Source organism: Mustela nivalis (assembly GCF_964662115.1).
Source record: "Mustela nivalis genome assembly, chromosome: 7".
In the NCBI taxonomy this organism is placed as follows: domain Eukaryota; kingdom Metazoa; phylum Chordata; class Mammalia; order Carnivora; family Mustelidae; genus Mustela; species Mustela nivalis.
Window position 1 is genome coordinate 11272664 of NC_139026.1, and position 19605 is coordinate 11292268.

The window sequence follows — 19605 nt, forward strand, 5'->3', positions numbered from 1 at the left end:
ACAGCTTTAGAGAGATAAAGAGAAGATACAGAAGATACTAAACAAGAATGAAGTTTTAAAGGGTGAAAACTGTGGGATTCAGAGAAGAAAAACGAACCTTGAAATTAAACACATGGCAACAGGGATGTCTGGGTGGCTCAGTTGGTTAAGCATCTGCTTTCGGCTCAGGTCATAATCTTGGGGTCCTGGGATCAAGCCCCTCATGGGGCTCCTTGCTCAGTGGGGGGCCTGCTTCTCTCTCTCTCTCTGTCAAATAAATAAATAAATAACATCTTAAAGGAAAAAAAGGCAACAAAATGTAAGAATTTTGTGGGAGGGCTGGAAGAAGTAAAGGTCTGTAGTCCCTTATCCACAATCTAAAATCAAAAATGTTCTGAAAATCAAATGATTTTTCATAAGTTAGCAGCAAAATTCACAACCTGTATATATCTTTGTCACATTTATATGAATGCACATAAAGAAATATCACTGTCCCAGATCTGATTGAGTTACATTATGGTTATACCCGTTACCTTCCTAAAAATCCTAAAACTTCTGAATTCTGGTATCCATTGGCCCCAAAGTTTTCAAATAAGGAATTAAACACCTATTATTCAAAAAAAAAAAAAAAAAAAGACCCAAAAGCCAGAGAGGAAATAAAGAAGTATGAAAATAAGAGGACCAGTCCAAAACAGCCAGTGTCCAATAATACAAATTCCAGAGAGAAAGACCAAATGTGTAGGGTGGGAATCATCAGCAAAAGAATTCAAGAAGACTTCCCAGGACTGAAGGACATTAATTTTCAATTTAAAAGAGACTACAGAAGTACCAGCAAAATAGATCAGAATAAAACAAACTCACATTAAGGGATATCATTATGAAATTATAGCACACTAGACACCCTGGACAGTCTCCAAACCGGAGAGAATGGGAGGAAAGAATGCCTTCGGGTTTCTGAACAGCCGCATGGAAAACTAGACAACGCTTTAGAGCTGCCTTCAAAATTCTAAAGGAATTTTTTTCAACCTAGAATTAACCTAGAATTTCAACCTAGATACCCAAGCTGTCATTGACATGGATTAATTTAGTAGATGTTTTCAGACATGAATCTGATTCTCAAGAAATTTGCTGTGAATGAAATTTCTTCTTCTTCCTCTTCAGCCTCACAGAGGTGAAAATAAGAAATGAAGTCATCTCAGAAAACAAAAGGAATAAATATTGAAGAAAATCAATATTGAAGAAAATCCATAAATCAAAGTATATTATTTCTGAATTTATCAAGAGATTCCTTACTATCACAGATTATATGTTAAATGTTACTATGATAGACACTTGGAAAGTAATATTTCATCTCATATTGCCCAGAACACTCTTTTCACAGTCCATAGTGGAAATATTGCCACTGTTTCGTAGAGAAGTCAGAAAATTAATCCACTTCACAGTTCTAGGAATTTTAAAAGTGTGAGTTCATTAAACCAAGACATTTTTAGTTTTCATTTCTGGAATGAGGCTTTGAGACTTATAAATCTGATTTGCTTCTCGTTGTAAAAAGCTCCAGGCTTCTCCGCCGTGTGGACAGATAGCTAGACCTCACTGGGGCAGCCAGATTGTTTAAAAAGATACATAGCCGGGACGCCTGGGTGGCTCAGTTGGTTGAGCGGCTGCCTTCGGCTCAGGTCATGATCCCAGCATCCTGGGATCAAGTCCCACATCGGGCTCCTTGCTCTGCAGGGAGCCTGCTTCTCCCTCTGACTCTTCCTTCCACTCTGTCTGCCTGTGCTCGCTCTCATTCACTCTCTCTCTCTGACAAATAAATAAATAAAATTAAAAAAAAAAAAAAAAAAGATACAGAGCCACTAGTCCCAAGATTGCATCAGCGGTGCCACGGGCAGCCCTTGCCGTAAACTTGCGGCGCACAGACTCTAGCCTCTTCTGTTTCATCCCCTGCCCAGCGAATAAATTAGATCAGAAAATGACCACAGAAGGGAAGAACAGAACCTTGGGAGGTTGTTTATATAGTCCGTAAAGTGTCTCAGTAGCTAACAATAGAAAATAAAGCAAACCAGTAGTGTACACTGAGATTTTTCTCAGAACAAACAGTTCTGCTGTCCACTTTGCCAAAGATACAGCCTTTAAAAAAAAAAAAAAAAAAAAAGATACAGCCTAAAAACTCCTTACTTCTTCTGTCTGATGTATTTCAACAATTAGTAGTTGATATTGAGGCAAACTTAAAGTTGGGGGTGTCAAATGGGGAAGTATCTCGTTTAATTACATTCAGTGTATATTTCCTTTATTATTTTTTTTTAAGATTTTATTTGAGAGAGAGAGACAGAGATAATGAGAGAGCACAGGCAAGGAGGAGAGGGAGAAGCTCCCCAGAGAGCCCAATGCAGGGCTCCATCCAGGACCCTGGGATCATGACCTGAGCCGAAGGCAGACGCCTAACTGACTGAGCCACCCAGGCACCCCCAATGTGTATTTCATATTCCTATGTCCACTATGGGCAGAAATCTGCTGCTCAGCGCCTTTGAGTATCCGTTTAGTAGCTGTCTGGCTGTTTTCCTGTGAGTGCCAGTGTGCCTTTACCCGTTGTCTTAGTCTTGTTTTTCCTCCCTTTGTGGCCTGCCCTGTTTCTCTTCCCTCAAAATATAGGATATATGTCATTCTTGGACAGCTTTCCTTGTCTTACCCCATGCCTGCCTGCACCCCAGCGGAGGTCTTGCTCCGCCCATGAGGGTCCTGAGAAAGAGTGGGATCCACATGTGTTCTCCCTTCTAATGGGAAAGAGGAAGCGTGGGTGCCATGCTGGGCAGGAGGCTGGCACATGAAAGCCACCTGGTTTTCAGTTGCTGCTCTGCCACTTAATGGGACCTTGGGCACCTGCTTCACCTCTCTGTGTCTTACTTTCTGCCTCTGTCCATTGGGGTAGTAATAGTGCCTGCCTTGTAAATTATTGTGAGGATTAGAGAAGATAAAAGTGCATATACATTCCAACATGACCTAGTGGTTAAGACCATATGCTCTAGGGCCAACCTACCTTTGTTTGAACCCCTGATTCAGAACTTAGGCAGGCTTTCTGGTTTTCAGATTCCTCATCTGAAAAGTGGGGTAAAAAATAGTACCTCCTACATTCTCACGTTTAAAAAAGAAACAGTACCTACTCTTGGGGTTTGTTGTTAAGAATTATATTAATTAAAAGACATAAAATGCGTAGGCCAGTGTTTGGCAAATAGTAAACACTATATAAAGTATAAGTGTTATTAAAAGGTTTACAGGAGGGTCTATAATGTAGTATGGGCTGAAGAAATAGTTGCAATTTCACAAGGAGTTCCCGCTTTTCAACAAAATTCTCTTAAGTGGAAAGCAGGAAGGATCTGAGGTTTAAAGAGAAGAACGCAAATTAAAACCACAATATGGTGCCCCTGCCTCCCGCCAGGATTTTTACAATGAAAATGAGAATACTGAGAGCAGATAGAATTCTCACAGCCATCCGTAGCCGAGAATAAGTCAGTACAGCCACTGGGAAAACTGGTGATATCTGGTAAGGCTGAACTTAGTGTGTGTCCTAAATCCAACAAATCCACTCCTATGTGCATGTGTACCCAACAGAAATGGCTATTTGCACCGAAAGACGAGAATGTAGCAAGGATATTCACAGGAACATTATCCTTAATACCCTAAAACTGGAAGCAACTCCAGTAAGTCCTCTATGTTTATAAAATGAAAGAAGAATGGGTGAATTACAACAACGTAGGTATGTGTATTAGACAAACAGAATGCATACAGGAAGACAAATACAACAGAGTACATACTGTATAATTCCTTTTCTTTTCTTTTTCTTTAATTTCTTTGTTTTGTTTTGTTTTGTTCCAGTTCAGGAACAGCCAAATTAATCTATTGAATTAGAAGTTGGGGCAGTGGGGCCCCTTTCACAAGGGGACAGTGACTAAGGTGCTCCTGGGGTTCTGTTGCTATCTGATTTGATAGTTCACTTGGGTATATTTTCTTTGTGAACATTCATTCATGCTTCTGATTTCTGCGTTTTTATATATGTATGTTAAACTGCACTTTTGAAACATATAGTAAGTCAGAAGACTTGAGAATTTTGGAAATGATAATTTACTTTTCCAACTTGCCAAGTGTCCTTAGAGTTAAAGATTTAGTACTTTTAAAGAATGTAGATGTGCGGGGGCACCTGGCTGACTCAGTGGGAAGAGCGTGCAACTCTTGACCTTGGGGACCTAAGTTCGAGCCACTCATTGGGTGTAGAGATTACTTAAATAAGAAGAAAACTTAAAATATAGGTTTTCACTACAAGGCAGAAAATGATCCAATCTGGCTTCTATCCTGCTTAAATTGTGTCTTCAAGGCCATAAAAACCTGAAGTGACAAGTACGTTGGGCAACATACTTTGAAATAATCAGTTTCATTTATCCTGCCACTTCATTGTATGAACTACATGGGTAAGTTATATATAAAACTGGTGACTTTTTATCAGAGTGATGCACTGACATCCTGCAGGTCAGATCTGGTGGTTTTAAACTTTGGCTCCAGCTGTGAGATGTAAGAGGTGAGTCTGAAGGTGCTGGGGTGGTCATTAGTTGTAGTCAATGCTTATACTTTACTGGTTATTGCTTTGGTGTCCCTGATGCTGTTTCAGTAACTTAGTGAGTTTCGTCTTTGAATGGACTTGTTTTGTTTAGTCTGCATTGTGCCCAGATTGATGATTGAAAACCTTACACTTTCGCAGAACATTGCTTCATAGCTCTTCCCTTTTCTGCTATTTTTGTATCAAATGAATCATTGCACATTTAAGCCATCTGCAAGGCCTGAATGGAAGGAGATAAAAGCTGCCATCACTTCGACTGACACTTGAAAAGCTAGCATTCATTCCGGGTTTATTCCTGATTATCCTTTGTATTTTAAAGTCTCAAACTCCATTTCGAGATGGTTGGTAATGTCTCTGAGCCAAAAGTATCTGTGATTCACAGTTTCTTTGACTTGAAGGTTGGGTCAAAGGGAGGGCTCTGTTCTGCGTCACGCAGAAGAATTCGTTAGGGACTCAGTTGTAACTCACTCGAGATACTAAGAACAGTGAGTTCCCATTCTTGGTTTAATCAGCTCCGCGAGCCCTCCAGTTTGGTGTGTACCTTACAGGGAATAGTGAAAACATAAGGGTCCTAAATTGCCAGATGAATACTTTAAAATAAATGTGTTTTGAATACCTAGAATGTTTCACACTTGTTGGATGTTTGTCGAAAGTGTTTCTCTCTGTCACAACTGTTTTGAGGATTTATCGAGAGGAAAAAAAGCCTGCCGTGTTGCAAAAGAGATTGAGGGTTAAAAGTACACCCATGCTTACATGTGCCCTTTCACTGTGGGGGTACATAGACCCAGTGTTTACATTGTCCAGTAGGTTATGCTGGACTCATAAAGCCTCTCCCAGCAGATTTTGTAAATGGAGCCTTGCTCTGGGCTGCAGGAGCCTGGGGGTCCCTGGGCTGACGTCAGCCGGGTTTGTCAGGTGCAATCACATGGATTCAGAGGAGAGCGCTGATGGGTTTCAGAGCAGACGCTCCTTCAGGTTGAAGCCAAATGCCCATTGTCATTAGGTGTCTCCTCGTCAGGAATAATGTTGGGATACTTTGGTGACCCCATAGTCATAAACTCTTGAACTAATAGAGGGAATGAAACATTCAGATATTCCCTTATTTCCTAAAATGATAAACCAAAAATGCAGTGACCTCAACTACATACAACAGACTCTTCACTTTCAAAATAGAAAGATCTCAGAAATGGAAAACTGCACTAAGAATTGAAGAATAATGGTACCATTTTTATGTCTTCAGTTTTGGTATCTTTCATATCTAATGGATCTCCACATGGTCTTGGGCAGGTCACTTAGTTTTCCTCTTTTCTCCCATTTCATTAATGTTCTGTAAATATTCATAATACTTGAGGGGCACCTGGGTGGCTCAGTAAGTTAAAGTCTCTGCCTTCGGCTCGGGTCATGGTTCCAGGGTCCTGGGATTGAGCCCCGCATCGGGCTCTCTGCTTGGCAGGGAGCCTGCTTCCCCCCCTCTCTCTGCCTGCCTCTCTGCCTACCTGTGGTCTCTGTCAAATAAATAAATAAAAATCTTTAAAAAAAAATACTCGAAGTATAAATGATAGTAATTTGAACAAGGTATCATGCTTGGTTTTGTTTTTTTCCCTGTGAAGGGACAACTCTAATTTTTGCTTAAAGACACTTTGAGAATTGTTTAAGAACATGTGGGTTTGGGCGGGGCCTTAATTTTACAGAATTCTTGTGAAGTAATCTATTTATTTTTCGCTCCATGTTGTCTGTTTCTTCGCTTTAGCAGACGGAAGGGGGAGCCCAGACAGATGGCCAGCAGTCACAGACACAAAGTAGTGAGAACTCAGAGAGCAAATCCACCCCTAAACGGCTGCACGTCTCTAATATTCCCTTCCGCTTCCGGGACCCCGACCTCCGACAGATGTTTGGGGTAAGTCTATGGAGTTCTTCCGTGGGTATACAATTTAATCCGGCCAGTGTACTTTAATAAGTCATTAAGACTTTAGGATAAGACTGTGCATAGATTGAGAGAGATCCTAAGGTGAGTCAGTGTTTTCATTGGTCTTCAGGGACTTCTGTCACCTAGCGCTGTCACTCCTGTCATTCTATATGTGGACCTTGCAGGTTCTCACGTACAGGAGGTGACGTGCCACCTGGTTTGCCTGGGACCGAGGGGTCTCTTGGGGCGTGAGCCTTTCAGTACTAAAATCAGGACAAAGACAGTAATCCTTTTCAGAGTGTTACAAGTTCAGTGACCTAGTGTCTGAAGCGGATAGTACCTGTGTTTTGTTTTTACTTCCCTCCTTGTAATTTAGCAGCATCAAGACCAGTATCTAAAATCAGGTGTAGGTGTTTGATTCGCTACCCTGATGGATTCTGCCAGCTTCCCCTTCCTCCCGAAATCACCATCATGAAAACATAGTATAACAGCAAAGATTTAAGTTACTAGAAAGTGAATGATTGCTGGAAGTCTTGGGTTTTTTCCGGGCATATGCGCTGTTGCCAGATTTCATTTGAGCAAGCTCTTAACTTGAACTAGAAACAAGAGATCATGGTTTTTAAAAAATCCGTCATGGCTGTTGCTGTGTGGTGCTCTGTCGGGAAACAGGCGCCCTGCGTGAAGTCCTGGTCATGGCGACAAGACGCTGGAGCAAAATTTTGTCACTGACAGCTGAGTACTTGGAGTGTTTTTTGTACCGAAGCCAAGGCCAGCATTGAGTTTTAATAACATTCTTGAAGTACTAGGAAAGACTTTACACAGAAAAAGGTAGCCAACTCATCTCTCCAGAAGATAAAACAACAGAATATATAAAGGGCAGCTTCAAGAATTGAGGTTATATTTAAAAAGAAGTTTCCCAGGAGTAGGAGTTATGAGGTTCTCTACTGAATTATCAGAGATTATATGGAGTCCTAGTCTCTGGAGATCAGGGAAAATGGAGTATATTCTCATCTGTCACAAGTGTGTTTTCTCTCAGGTCAGAAAAATTGTGTCCGTTGAAGATCTGCCTAGGCGAGTTAATCAGTGATTTCTTGAAATGTATTAGGCCTTTCCTATAAGACTGCTACATCCAGAAAGAAAAAGAAAAAAGAAAAAAGAAATTGTTCCTCACAAGGGATACCTGGTACGGTTGCTCTGTCTCCTGCCTGGTTAGCGCCTATCCCTCGGAAGGACACCAGCAGCGGTGTAGAGCAAGGATTCCATGCTTTGTTTTATTAGCTGTGTGAACCTGACCAGTGACTTCCTTCAGCCACATTTTCCTTAACCATTAAAGGAAGGCAGTCCTAACCCTAGCAGGACGGTATAAAGACGCATTAGAGAATGTAAAAGGAAAACTCTAAAACACCATTCCAATCTTAGTCAATTGGATAGGCATAGAAATAAAATTAAATCCCCCCCTACCTAAAATAAGACATTTTCTTCTCTCCTTTAATTTCCTAATGTTCTGTTAAATGATGAAACTGGAATCAAGCCCAGAAGCCTTACTCTAGAAAACATGGGCTCTTAGTACATGTTTTCTGAAAAAGATAGTAATGATTCAGCCCAGTGAGAAAGCATGATTTGTTTTGCTCTTTTCATTTTTTTAGTGTTTTAACATTTCCCAAATTCTGATTTAAAATCCAAGTCAAAGAGATCACTGGGTCTGTGAGGCCAGTACTCCGAGGAAAGTGGGGGCAGAAAGATCCCTGGAGATTTCTTGTGCATCCCTCCCATTCAGTTGATCCAAGCATTGAGGCAAACAGGCTGGCTTGTCACCTTCTCCACGTCTCTGCTGTGTAACCGCTGTGATTGTGCGCCCCTCCAGTTAGCCGTTGAGCTGCCACTAACCCAGTTATTTAGGTTTGGTGTTTCTAGCTTGTTCCCAAAGGTTAAAATATTTAATTAATTACAAAACAGAGTTATTACTTAAAATGTTCTTGATGACATTCAGTGCGGAAATATTAAAATGGCAAATAAATGAAATCATGTCTAATGTCCATGAATGTTTAAGTACGATGGAAAATAGCATGTAGTCTGTAGAAATTAGAACACATTGTAGAGTTAATGGCTTGGAAGGCTGTCTAGCACATTAAAAGAAAAAATTACATATTTCCATTACATGGAAATATGTCCTTAATCAAGTATACGTAAGGAAAAGCATAAGAAAAAGACGAAGGCTGTGAACCAGAATGGGGAGATGGTAGGTGTGCAGACGATCTTCGTTCTCTGTTTCCGGTTTTCCTTTTTATGTATCTGTATTTCCTGACTTCTGCGGTGAGTATGGTTTACTTTTATCAATTAAAAAAAAAAAAAAGAAGAAAAAGAAAAGCAGCCTTCACTAGTTTATCTTTGTGCTTAGGATTTGCTTCTTTAAAACAGAGACATTTAAAACATTAAACACGTAGTTAGGAAAAGCCCCGGTTCTTGTCCCTGAGGAAGTACCCGAAGGGTAACACTGTGAGGGTCTTCTGGGAATGGCTCCTGCCAGGTAGAGGTGGGTAACGTATGAGTGGGCGAACTGAAAAAGGAGTGAAACAGGAGGCCTTGTCGGCTTATTGACAAGGGAAGATCAGAACTGGTGTTGGGACTTGCCAACAAGTAGAAACATGGAGGTTGAATAAGTAGTTAAAAAATAAAAAAAAAAAACCTGTGCCTTTTTCAGGAGAGAATAAAGTATGTGGTCAAAAAGCTGACCAGGAATATATGTTTTTTATTTTTGTCTCTGCAGCAGTTTGGCAAAATCCTAGATGTAGAAATAATCTTTAATGAACGTGGCTCTAAGGTAAGCTCCCTCTCAGTATTAAGTGTGCCTGGCTTCTTTTTAGTTTTGTTTTAAATAGCAAAGAATCAGAAAATTTAAAGCAGTTTTTCAAGCCTGCAGAAAGTATCCCAACCTACCTGGCTTGGATCAGATTATCTCTAAAACTAAGCAACCACATGGCCCATCTTTATCCTGATACGTCAGTTGGGGGAGTGAAGGGGTGGGGGTAGGAGCAAGACCGGTGTGAGAAGGGAGGTCAGGAGCGGGAGACACCCGCCCTTTCTCGGACAAAATCGCCCTCACCAGCTTATTTTGAAGGAAAAGAGAGAAGACTCGGGTGAAATTCTATGAGAATTCTATTGTGAATTCCGCTTTTAAAAATCAGACTTTGAAATGACATACTTAGAACAAATGTAATATTTCAGTTCCTCAGTTGACTTGCTCTCTCTTTTGAATAAATTCGACAAGGCGTAAAAACAGGGAATAGTGACTCAGGAATTCACTGTAAGCTGATTTCCTCCTCTGAGTTCTACCCAGAGAGGTAAGCTTCGGGATATAGAGTCCCTTCCATTTCAAATAGTGAGCTGGGGTTTTTTTGGCATCGGAATGAAAGTAGTAACAGTGCACAATTCCATATATGTACTGTCTTCGAAGTGTGTTCTGTATGAGAACTGAACGTTCTAATTAAAACTGATTTCCCCCTAATAATTGACTACTTTAAATTCCCAATCTGTATGATTTCGAATTTCCATACACTAAATAAGCAGCAGTGATTTTAGGAAGGAGAGAATGATGAAGTATTACAGTGGTGTGAAAAAATATTTAATGAACCGAATTTCACAGTTTCATTCAACAGTTTTCTTCCTCCTCAACAAACGGAATGCCTGCCACAGACATAACCAACCGTGGTCAGGCTTATAAATATTTACCTTGCTGTGTTCACTTCTACTTGCATTTTTAGTGTGGAACCATTTTTGAGTTAATTTTTCATTTGGTTATCTCTCCTGAACTTCGCAAGTTACCCCTTGGCTATGATTAAATCTCTAAGAATATAATTTGAGAAAAGCTAAATAAAGCAAATAAATGAGTGAATACTTAGCTCTTCAATTTCCCACTCCAAATTCACCCTACCCTGACAATTAATAGCATATACCTACAGAATTACAGGTACCTCCTGCCCCATCTAAACTAGCACAAATGTATGTACTCTTCTAATGGTCCTGATTATTCCCTTCCTTTATAGAATTCATCATCATTGATAGTGTTTAATTCTGATTATAATAATAATTCTTTGTTAATTATTAAAGAGGTAATTATACTCTAAGCTTCCAGTTTTCAGTTAAAACAAAAAAAGATTAACATGCCTATACAGAACTTTCTCCAGCACTTAACTTGGTAAGTATTTTTAAAGTAAAATATGTTCAACCTGTAACCAGTAAAACTATTTATGCTTGTAGTTTCTTCACAGTGGATTTCTGGCCCTTGGCTTTTATTTTGGGGGGAGCTTTTTAGATCCAAGGTGGAAAATGACAGTGGTTTAGAGATGAGAAGTGCATGTCGCATTCTATGCGACACTGTTTATCCAAAGTCGTAGTCTAAACGTTTTTAATTCTAAGTGTATGCACTTGAGCTGTTGTTAAGTATACCTCAAAAAGTACACGCCCAGTATGGTTTCATCAGGCTCTGGGGCCTTGCTCCTTACCAAGAAAAGAATTGGATTGAATTCTTGTGAAGCAAAGGAAATCGATCTTTCTTAAGGCTCCTTTCATTGACTTCAAAGATTTGCCTACTACCAAAAATTGTTTAATTTCCCGATTCAGTTGCTTCTCCCTGTAATTTTCATGTATAAATGACACACGCCTCCCTTTTCTCTTTAGAGCATCTAAAAGCCTATGCTGCTCCCCACAGTAAAATTCTGGGTCTTCACTGCCCCTTTTCCTTTGCACTGCTAAAGAGTAGACAGACTGTGTACTCATTGGCAGTTGATCTTAAAACAAAGCACCGAATTCAGAATTGCCCGGATCTGCCTTCAGGGACTGATACAAAATCTGTCTGCATCCTTTGTCCTTCTTAACTGTCACCTAAAGTTCTCTCCTGGAACGGGTTCCCCGGGAACTGTTCTGGAAATGCGTTAACAGAGGTTTATTTTGGAGTCAAAACCCAGGGGCCTCTTCCGGGACCCTCCTCACAGAGATTAAAGAGTACTTTTCTCTTTGTAAATTAAGTTGATTTCCTCATTCCTCCTGTGTTTCTGGTGGACTATAAAATTACAACATGTCTTGAAAGGAACCAGCGATAAGGAGACATAAGTGGTGCTTTTCTTCACTTTAGTGTTGCTCGGTCTTTGAACTGAGTGCTTTTCTGTCCAAAAATTAGCTTTATTGAATTTTTTTTGAAGCAGTAATTGAAAAATGAGTCACAAAATAAATCTGAGATAAGTGATACTAATATGTAAAACAGTTATCAGTGAAACAGATAACCACAGGCCTCCAAAGCAAAAAAGCAACGTGTCTTCTTTTTTATAATGAGACACTCAGCCTATGGTTTTAGAACATTCTCACTTAAAAACACAGGTGAGCACGGTCGTGCTGCTTTGCCCGCCCCATCCCTCCCACCCTGGCTTGCCAGCAGTCTACTTTTTCAGCTTGCCTGAAAAAATTGCTGAGTATCTTCCTTTTTTGTCTTTGACCTTCCTAGTCTAGATTTGGTTTTCCTAGATTATGGGATGAATGTATATCATTTAGAATCATACACATGCAAAAATATAAACTTAAATTATTTCATGTGATTTTTAAAAAATATTGTTTTAAACCCATACTCCTTTTAAAATACAAAATAAGTCCTATCTAATTTTCTATGATTAACTAAAACAAAGGTAGGCTCTCGTTTTGAAAATGTTCACTTAGGATGTATGATGAAAAATGCTACCCCTGCCAAAAAATGGAAGGAATATACTCAAACAGAATCTAGAAAATGATTATACTGATATGTGTAACTTTACTGATTCCCCAGATATCACCAGTCATAACAATGTATTGCTGTAAACAATAGAAAGATAATATATTGGTAGCGTGACCATATGTCCTGGTTTATCCAGAATAGTCCCAGTCTCTAGCCCTTTTCTTAGCATAATTATTAATGTCCCCTTCCTCCCCCAAAGTGCTCCAGTTTGAACGATAAATTGTATTGCCCCTCCTTATAGATCCTTTGAGTAACAACTTTTTAAAAGCACCCTTTTCAAAACCATTATAAAAGAAAAACGTGATTTTTCATGTCCAGACTCCCCCCAAAAAGCATAAATAGTTCATTAAAAGAGCATATTCACTAATAATCTCCTGCATTTCCTTCCAGTCTTTTTTCTCACATAGAATCTTGAGCAGAATTCTAAATAATGGCTACCTAGTTCATCTTGACTTTGCATTGGCTGTTAGATACTTCTAGTGACTAAGAAGGCGTTGCTTTTCAAAACTCTTTTTAAGTTTTTATTTAAATTCCAATTGGTTAACATGCAGTGAGGGACTAGTTTCAGGTGTGCAGTGTAGGGTTTCAGCCCTCCATTTGACACCTGGAGGGGGAAGTGCGCCCCCAACCCCCCCTTCCACCCACCCCCCACCCACCTTCCCTTTGGGAACCATCCCTTTGTTCTCTGTAGTTAAGTCTCTGTTTCTTGATTTGCTTCTCTCCTCATTCTCTCTTTCTCTCTTTTTCCCTTCTGCTCGTTTGATTTGTTCCTTAAATCCCACATAGGAGTGAAATCATACAGTATTTCTCTTTCTCTGACTCATTCATGACTCTCCACCATCCTGTTCACTATCACCCAGCCCATAACAATTTGTTTGTGATAATTATCACATACAGTTATATTACTAAGTAAAGAAACGTACACATTCTAACATTTATATTTTCCATAAAGTTTTGTCAACCTGCTTCTGGTGTGCTTGTTGCTCCAAGGGACGTGTATCATAAAGACTGAGGGTGTAGGAGCTCTTCACGTCTTCAGACAGTGCCAACTGTTAATTAAGTTCATTGAAGGACCACAGACCACGTCGCAGCAACTGTTATTGACATTTCTAGCAAGTTTTTAGCTCCTGTGTTCTCATTACTTCTCTCCGGTGGATGTGGATATCTGGGATGATGGGCATCTGAACTGGGGTTAGGCTTCTGTGTAGGCTGGAGTTAGGGCAGATAAAGCCTCTAATCCCATCCTCAGACACAAGTAATGTGCTGTAATTTCTTGCCTGTTTCCCTGGATTTTGATTTCATGCAAAGGGAAATTATTTATTTCTTTCAAAATATGGTCAAAAAACTGTCTTTGAAATTGCACTAACTAGGCCTTTGCTTTTCAGTAAAATTCGATAGGAAATGCTGAGTTGAAATGTTTTTCATGATATGTAAAACTGAATTAACAGTGCATGTATTTTCAAAGGGCTTAGTTTATTTTTTTGTTACCATCTTATGGTTTTTAGTTTTCTTTTTCTTTTATTTATTTTTAAATTTCTGTGTTCTGGCCATACCCAGGAGAACGTCTGCTTTTGATTTCTCCCTTAAAAGTTACATGGTAAATTTTCTTTCTCATTTTTCTGAGATGGAAAAACTCAAAGATTATACAAATTTCAGAATATTTTTCCAGTGCTCATCCTATTGCTTGTTATTTATTGCTGTCTGAGGCCAGACTAAAAAGGTCGTAGTTATTCGGTTCCTATAGGCCCTTGATGATAAACGGATGTCAGGACAGGTGATAAAATGTTTGTCACACTTAGTAGAAGTTTTGACCACAACCGTAATCCTGATAGAACTCCCATTCCTCAGTTTTCACAAGACAAGCTAAGATAGGAGTAAATCACACATGGAAAACTGGTTTATTTAAATTATTAACACAGAAAAAGTTTGAGAACTGAGAGCGGTAGGTTATAGTATAAAGCATAGAGACCTGCATTGTCCCATACAGTGTCCATATTGAGCACCTGGAATGTAGCAAGTTCTAAATTCAGATGTACTTTCAGTGTAAAATACACATGATTTCAAAGACTGAGCAGAAAAAAGGAATATCTCATTAATGTTTTTATATTAATGCCATGTTGAAATGATAGTATTTGCACATATTTTAAATATATTATTGACATTACTTTCATATATTTTTACTTTTTCAATGTGGCTAGTAGAATATTTAAAATTATATATGTGGCTTGTGTTGTATTTCTGTCAGATAGCCCTGGTATAGACAAACATGTCAACAATGAGGGGTTATTTTAATTAAATTTTTCTTTTTAAAGCAAGAGATCCAAATGACCAAACATAATGTGAATTAGATTTCCAAGAATGGAGGTACACTAAAACATAATTTCATGTAAGCATATTTTCCTGTTAGTAACTTTTTAAGCCCGGATAATCTGTGAATATCCTTAGCTCAGTTCCTGGCACATTTTCAGAATGGTACCTTAAACTTCTTTTCAGGTTTTATTTGAGTTAATATTCTTGCAACCGCGTTGTAGTTAAGTTGACGGAAACTCTAAAGTTTCAACACAGAGGAGAGTATTAAAGAACAGTATTCTAAAAACGCTGCCTAAACTTCTCACCTTTCTAATCACAGACTTCTGAGAGATACATGCTCATTTCCTATTGCTTCTGAACAAATTATCTTAAAGTTGGTGGCTTAAAAACACAGATTTGTTATCGTACATAGTTCTGGAACCCGAAAGTCCAAAATGGGTCTCACCAAGCTAAAACCAAAGTGTTGCAGGGCTGCATTCTTTCAGACGGCTCTAAGGCATAATCCAGTCCTTGCCTTTTCCAGCTTCTAGAGGGGACCCACCTTCCTTGACCTGTAGCCCCCTTCCATCTTCAAAGTCAAAAATAGCCAGTTCTGTCTTTCTCAGGCTGCTGCACTCTGATTCCTACTCTCCTGTTTCCCTCTTTTAGCTTATAAGCACCCTTGTGATTACACTGGGCTCGCCTGGCTAATCCAGGATAATCTCCCTATCTCAAGATCGTTAATTTAATCACATCTGCAAAATCCCTTTTGCCAGGTGAGGTGGTGGTAACATGCACAGGTTCCAAGGATTAGGATGTGGACAACTTCGGGGTGTTGTTCTGCCCACCACTAAGTCTATTTATCTTCAAAGGAAAGAAGGAAATCTGCTTACCTCTGTTTCCTATCAGAAGTCCCAGAGTATCATCAGCAAGACCTTCTTCCTCCTTTACCCTAGGTGAAGATTGGTTCATTTTCTATCTTTGGCATTTTGATTAGCATTTCCTATGGAGTATAAGCTCTGCTGGCTTCTGACACCACCCTGAATTCTTCCAGCTGCTGTCACTGCGTTGCAGGTGCTCAGTCAGCGCATTACAGACCAGAGGCTCGCAGAACACCTTTAGCAATTGGATTTGAAAAAGAAAATTAGGAGGGTTTTAGGATGAATGGAGTTTGGTTAATAGAATACTGAACTTGGGGTTTAGAGCTTTATTTCTTATTTTCTCGCCATTAGCTGTGGAAAGAAGCCACCTGGAAGGAAGAACGCCTTGTCGGTGCTTGGGTGTCTCACCTCAGTTTGATTTACTTTCTTAATCTTAAAAAATGAAAACAATAGATTTATCCTTTCTCTACCTCACGGTTGTACTTACAAGACACACTAGTATGTGAGTGTATGGGTGTGTCGATGTAGGTAGTCAGTCATAAGGCCAGTCGTCAAAACCTTAGGTGTTGGTCTCCACATCATTTGTTACCAGCTCCTAATTTATCATTTATTTATTTAACCCAAGGCTTATAATCTGTATGAGGCTGTGGGAACCAGTTGGAACATAGTTTACAGTACTATAAAATTCCTCACTACCTGTGACCTTTCTTGAAAGGTTTACTTAACTTTTTTATTGGAGGGTGCCCCAGGATTGGAGAACTGGCTTCCTTTCTAGAGCAGATGCCCAATGTAGGTGACAAACGCACAATGTCATTAATTAGTAACCTGAGATTGTATACCTTGAACTGTTGATGTGGCTGTAACATGTTGGTATCAAAATTTGTTTCTGAAAATGTGTTTCCATTGATATTTTCCACATACTTATATTTTTAAAGAAAATGTTAATACAATTACCCGGAGCAGTCCACCTCCATCCAGCAGCAGACATCTACATTTTTCTGTCAGCTCAGCATTGCACTTTCCAGGATATTTGTGGTGATACCCAGATTATAGGTAAAGATACTCCATTGGGATTCTCCATGGATCGCCACTCAGCAACCATTTAGTCATGTAGAATGCAAAGTAATGAGATCCATCAAAAGGATGAAATCACTTTTCTAAAATCTTACTGAGCTATGCACAACATTGACCCTCTCAGTTAAGGACCCATTTTGTATGTATCTGGAAGGACTCGAGGAGGGCAGCAAAAGCAGAACTTCCGTAAAAAGCAGTAACAAAGGTTTCCAGGTTATCCTACAGTGGAACGTTAGAAGAATACCAGCGGGACAGTGCAGCTCTTGAGAAATGGGGACTTGCCCAGAAAATCCTAAGAATTAACTATTCTACACATGTGAATAGCTTGGGAAAATGTTACAGTTGCAGAGTGGAAGGAGGAGGACAAAGCAGCAGGATGAAATTGATAGAACGCTTGATGAGATAGTCATAGAAATACATAGTAAATCCTGCTTTTGACATTGATGGTACGATTATGACCAAGATCGTCTTTTCAGATACATGTGAATGCAGGAGTAGGTGGGTTAACTCCCTGGTTCCAGCATTTTCATTTTCCACTCAATGAGTTAAAGCTCCATACGATTTCTTTGTGTACAGTGCACAAATTAATTCTAACTCAGGACCAAGTATATTGCTGTTTTATGGTATTCTTTTCCTGTTGGACAGTATACAGCTGATGGCACTAACAGATCTCATTCGCACTGCCTTTTGATTCCTTTTTTCCGTCTACATGGAAAATTACTAATACATTTAGTAGCAGATGTAGGCTTCAACAAATGTGTAATTTAGGCAAATTTGGATAAGCTATTCTCTGGAATTCAGCTGAACCTATTTTTACTCTGAGTGCCAGTCTGGTTGTTTAAAATTCGTTGAAGAAAAGGCATAATTGGCCACTGCTTAGTGGTATTTTCATTAGCTTAGATGAACATGGGTGCTCTCTTCTTCCACACCCAGTCCCTACAGAATTCTAGACAGAGGCTGTGTTTTAAATTATTCTGTTCCCAGAGGAATTATGTTGCTGCAAGAGAACAGGCAGAGTGGGGCCAAATGATGAGATCTCCTAAAAATCCCATTATGCAATGATTACACCTAAATGGAAGGCCTCATGTAGAAGTTACTGGGGAGTGACAGTTTTAATTATTTTTTAGCATTACATAAAAGGACATGTAAATTAACAGCATAAATTGAAAGAGACAGAACATCTAAAACAATGTCGAGATTCTTGGTGGGAGAGTTTGACCCGAGTAGCTCTATACCTTAATTTTGGTCTGGCCTCACATGCTTTACGTTTTATTTTATTATTGTTCTTGTTGTTAATTACATTATCATTATTCTATTGCTGTTGTTGTTGCTATTATCATCATCATCATTATTATTATTATTATTACTACTACTACTACTACTACAGTTCTATATTGTTACTGGATTTAATTTCCCTTTACCAAATATGCATGGACCAAAAATGTGACTTTGGGAGAGTACTGCTGGGTTGATGCTGATGTCAGTTTCATACTGTGATATTTTTTTCTCTGTTTACCAAGAGATCAATATTTCAATATAACGATGTGCATGTTTTCCCCCCTTCTCCCGCTGCATGCAGGGATTCGGGTTCGTAACTTTCGAGAATAGTGCTGATGCAGACAGGGCCAGGGAGAAATTACACGGCACCGTGGTAGAGGGCCGTAAAATCGAGGTGCATGTCTTCAATAATTCAATTTCTGGTTTATATTTTTATTTCTCTTTTTGTGTATTCCCTCACTTATTTCACATTTGAAGCCCTGTCTTGTGTGTGTGTCTGCACACATGCATATGTGTGTGTGTGTGTGTGTGTGTGTGTGTCTGTGTCCTTCACCTTCTTGCACTAAAATGTGTAAAAGTAACACTTCTGTCCTCTTTTCCCTATTTTTTGGTTGTTGGTGGGGGGTCTCATTTTGATTTACTTGTGTGCGTGTACATGTGTATTTGTTTCTCATTTACTTTTTTCCTCCAAAATGTTCATCTTTCTGCTCTCTTGATTTTTTTCCTTTGCTTCAGTTTGCGAGACTCCGTATGAGTACCTGTGATCAGGCCAAAATAAAACTAACTTTATAAATGTCTAAAAACGATCCAGTTGTGACATTGTGTCCTATAATGAATCAAGGAGCCAGCCAGTACCCTCTCTCTTGGGCGGCCAGTTCGCCTCCATGTGCGTGTGATAATCAAGGAATACAAGACGGCAGAGGTGGTGGGGAGGGCAGAAAGATCCCAAAACTCGTGGCATTTTTAAGTACATTTCCTATCACAAATTGCCACCGGGAATGGTGGATAAAATCCTCAGACAAGAGGATCTGACGGCTGCCTGGCGAATGTGCTTCTACCGTGTTCCCGGCAGTCCCGTGGTATTTGCCAGTCCTTTTTAAGAACGCAGTGAAGGTTAACTGGCTCCTTTCCCCTTTCTCAGTTTTTTTAAAGTATGAAATATAAAAGCCACCATTTTGAGTAAGATGTCTGCATATTTTGCTTTTTCCCTCCCTTTCCAATGGTTTAGCATTTAGGGCCCTTCACTTGACTCCCTCTTTCCCTGGTAACTATACACAATGCTGGCGATGGTGCCCGTTGGCGGTAAGTGAAACCAAGCACTAGACAAGAAGCTTTTTCAATTGTTAATTACAAAACAATTAAATAAGAAAGAAAAAGTCCATCTGCCATCTCACATTAACACTACAAAATGTGATTTGACTTGTTCCTCTTCCTTTTCCTTTCCCCCTTTTATTTTCAATGCTCTTGAGTAGTGCCGCCTGGACTTTGGATGTACATGTTGTTTGTAGCGGTCTGAGCTGTTTGATTACTGACATCATGGTGATTTTTCCCCCTTGCACATCTTACTCAGAGTTACTGAGCTCCAAGTTTGGCTGGTTTTATTAATGCACTTCCCGCCTCTACTTCCCCTCCCCTCCCCCAAACCTGTATGTAGCTCTGGTCTTTCCTTGCCCTTGACGGCTCTCTTTGCTGCCCGCGACACCCCTGACTTTCTCTTCTCTTCTCCCCTGCCTTCTTGCTCTCTCGCCCCAGGTTCTGTCCCCGTCCTTCTCCCTCTGTCTCTCCTGCCCCTTCTCTCTGTCACCTGCGGCTATGGGTCTCTTGCTGA

At 39.7% G+C, this 19605-nt stretch overlaps 1 protein-coding gene across 50 annotated transcripts in view; it reads left to right on the forward strand.

Annotated features, from left to right (window-relative positions):
• RBFOX2 (RNA binding fox-1 homolog 2) overlaps positions 1 to 19605 on the forward strand; it is a 274726-nt gene that overhangs the window by 228778 nt on the left and 26343 nt on the right. For 24 of the 50 annotated variants that reach the window (XM_082740312.1, XM_082740284.1, XM_082740324.1 and 21 more), the window contains 3 exons: positions 6339 to 6485; positions 9262 to 9315; positions 18079 to 18171. In XM_082740312.1, the coding sequence (XP_082596438.1) occupies positions 6339 to 6485; positions 9262 to 9315; positions 18079 to 18171 (294 nt within the window). The remainder of the gene's footprint in view (positions 1 to 6338; positions 6486 to 9261; positions 9316 to 18078; positions 18172 to 19605) is intronic. The other 26 variants (XM_082740323.1, XM_082740281.1, XM_082740291.1 and 23 more) reach the window with 3 other exon arrangements.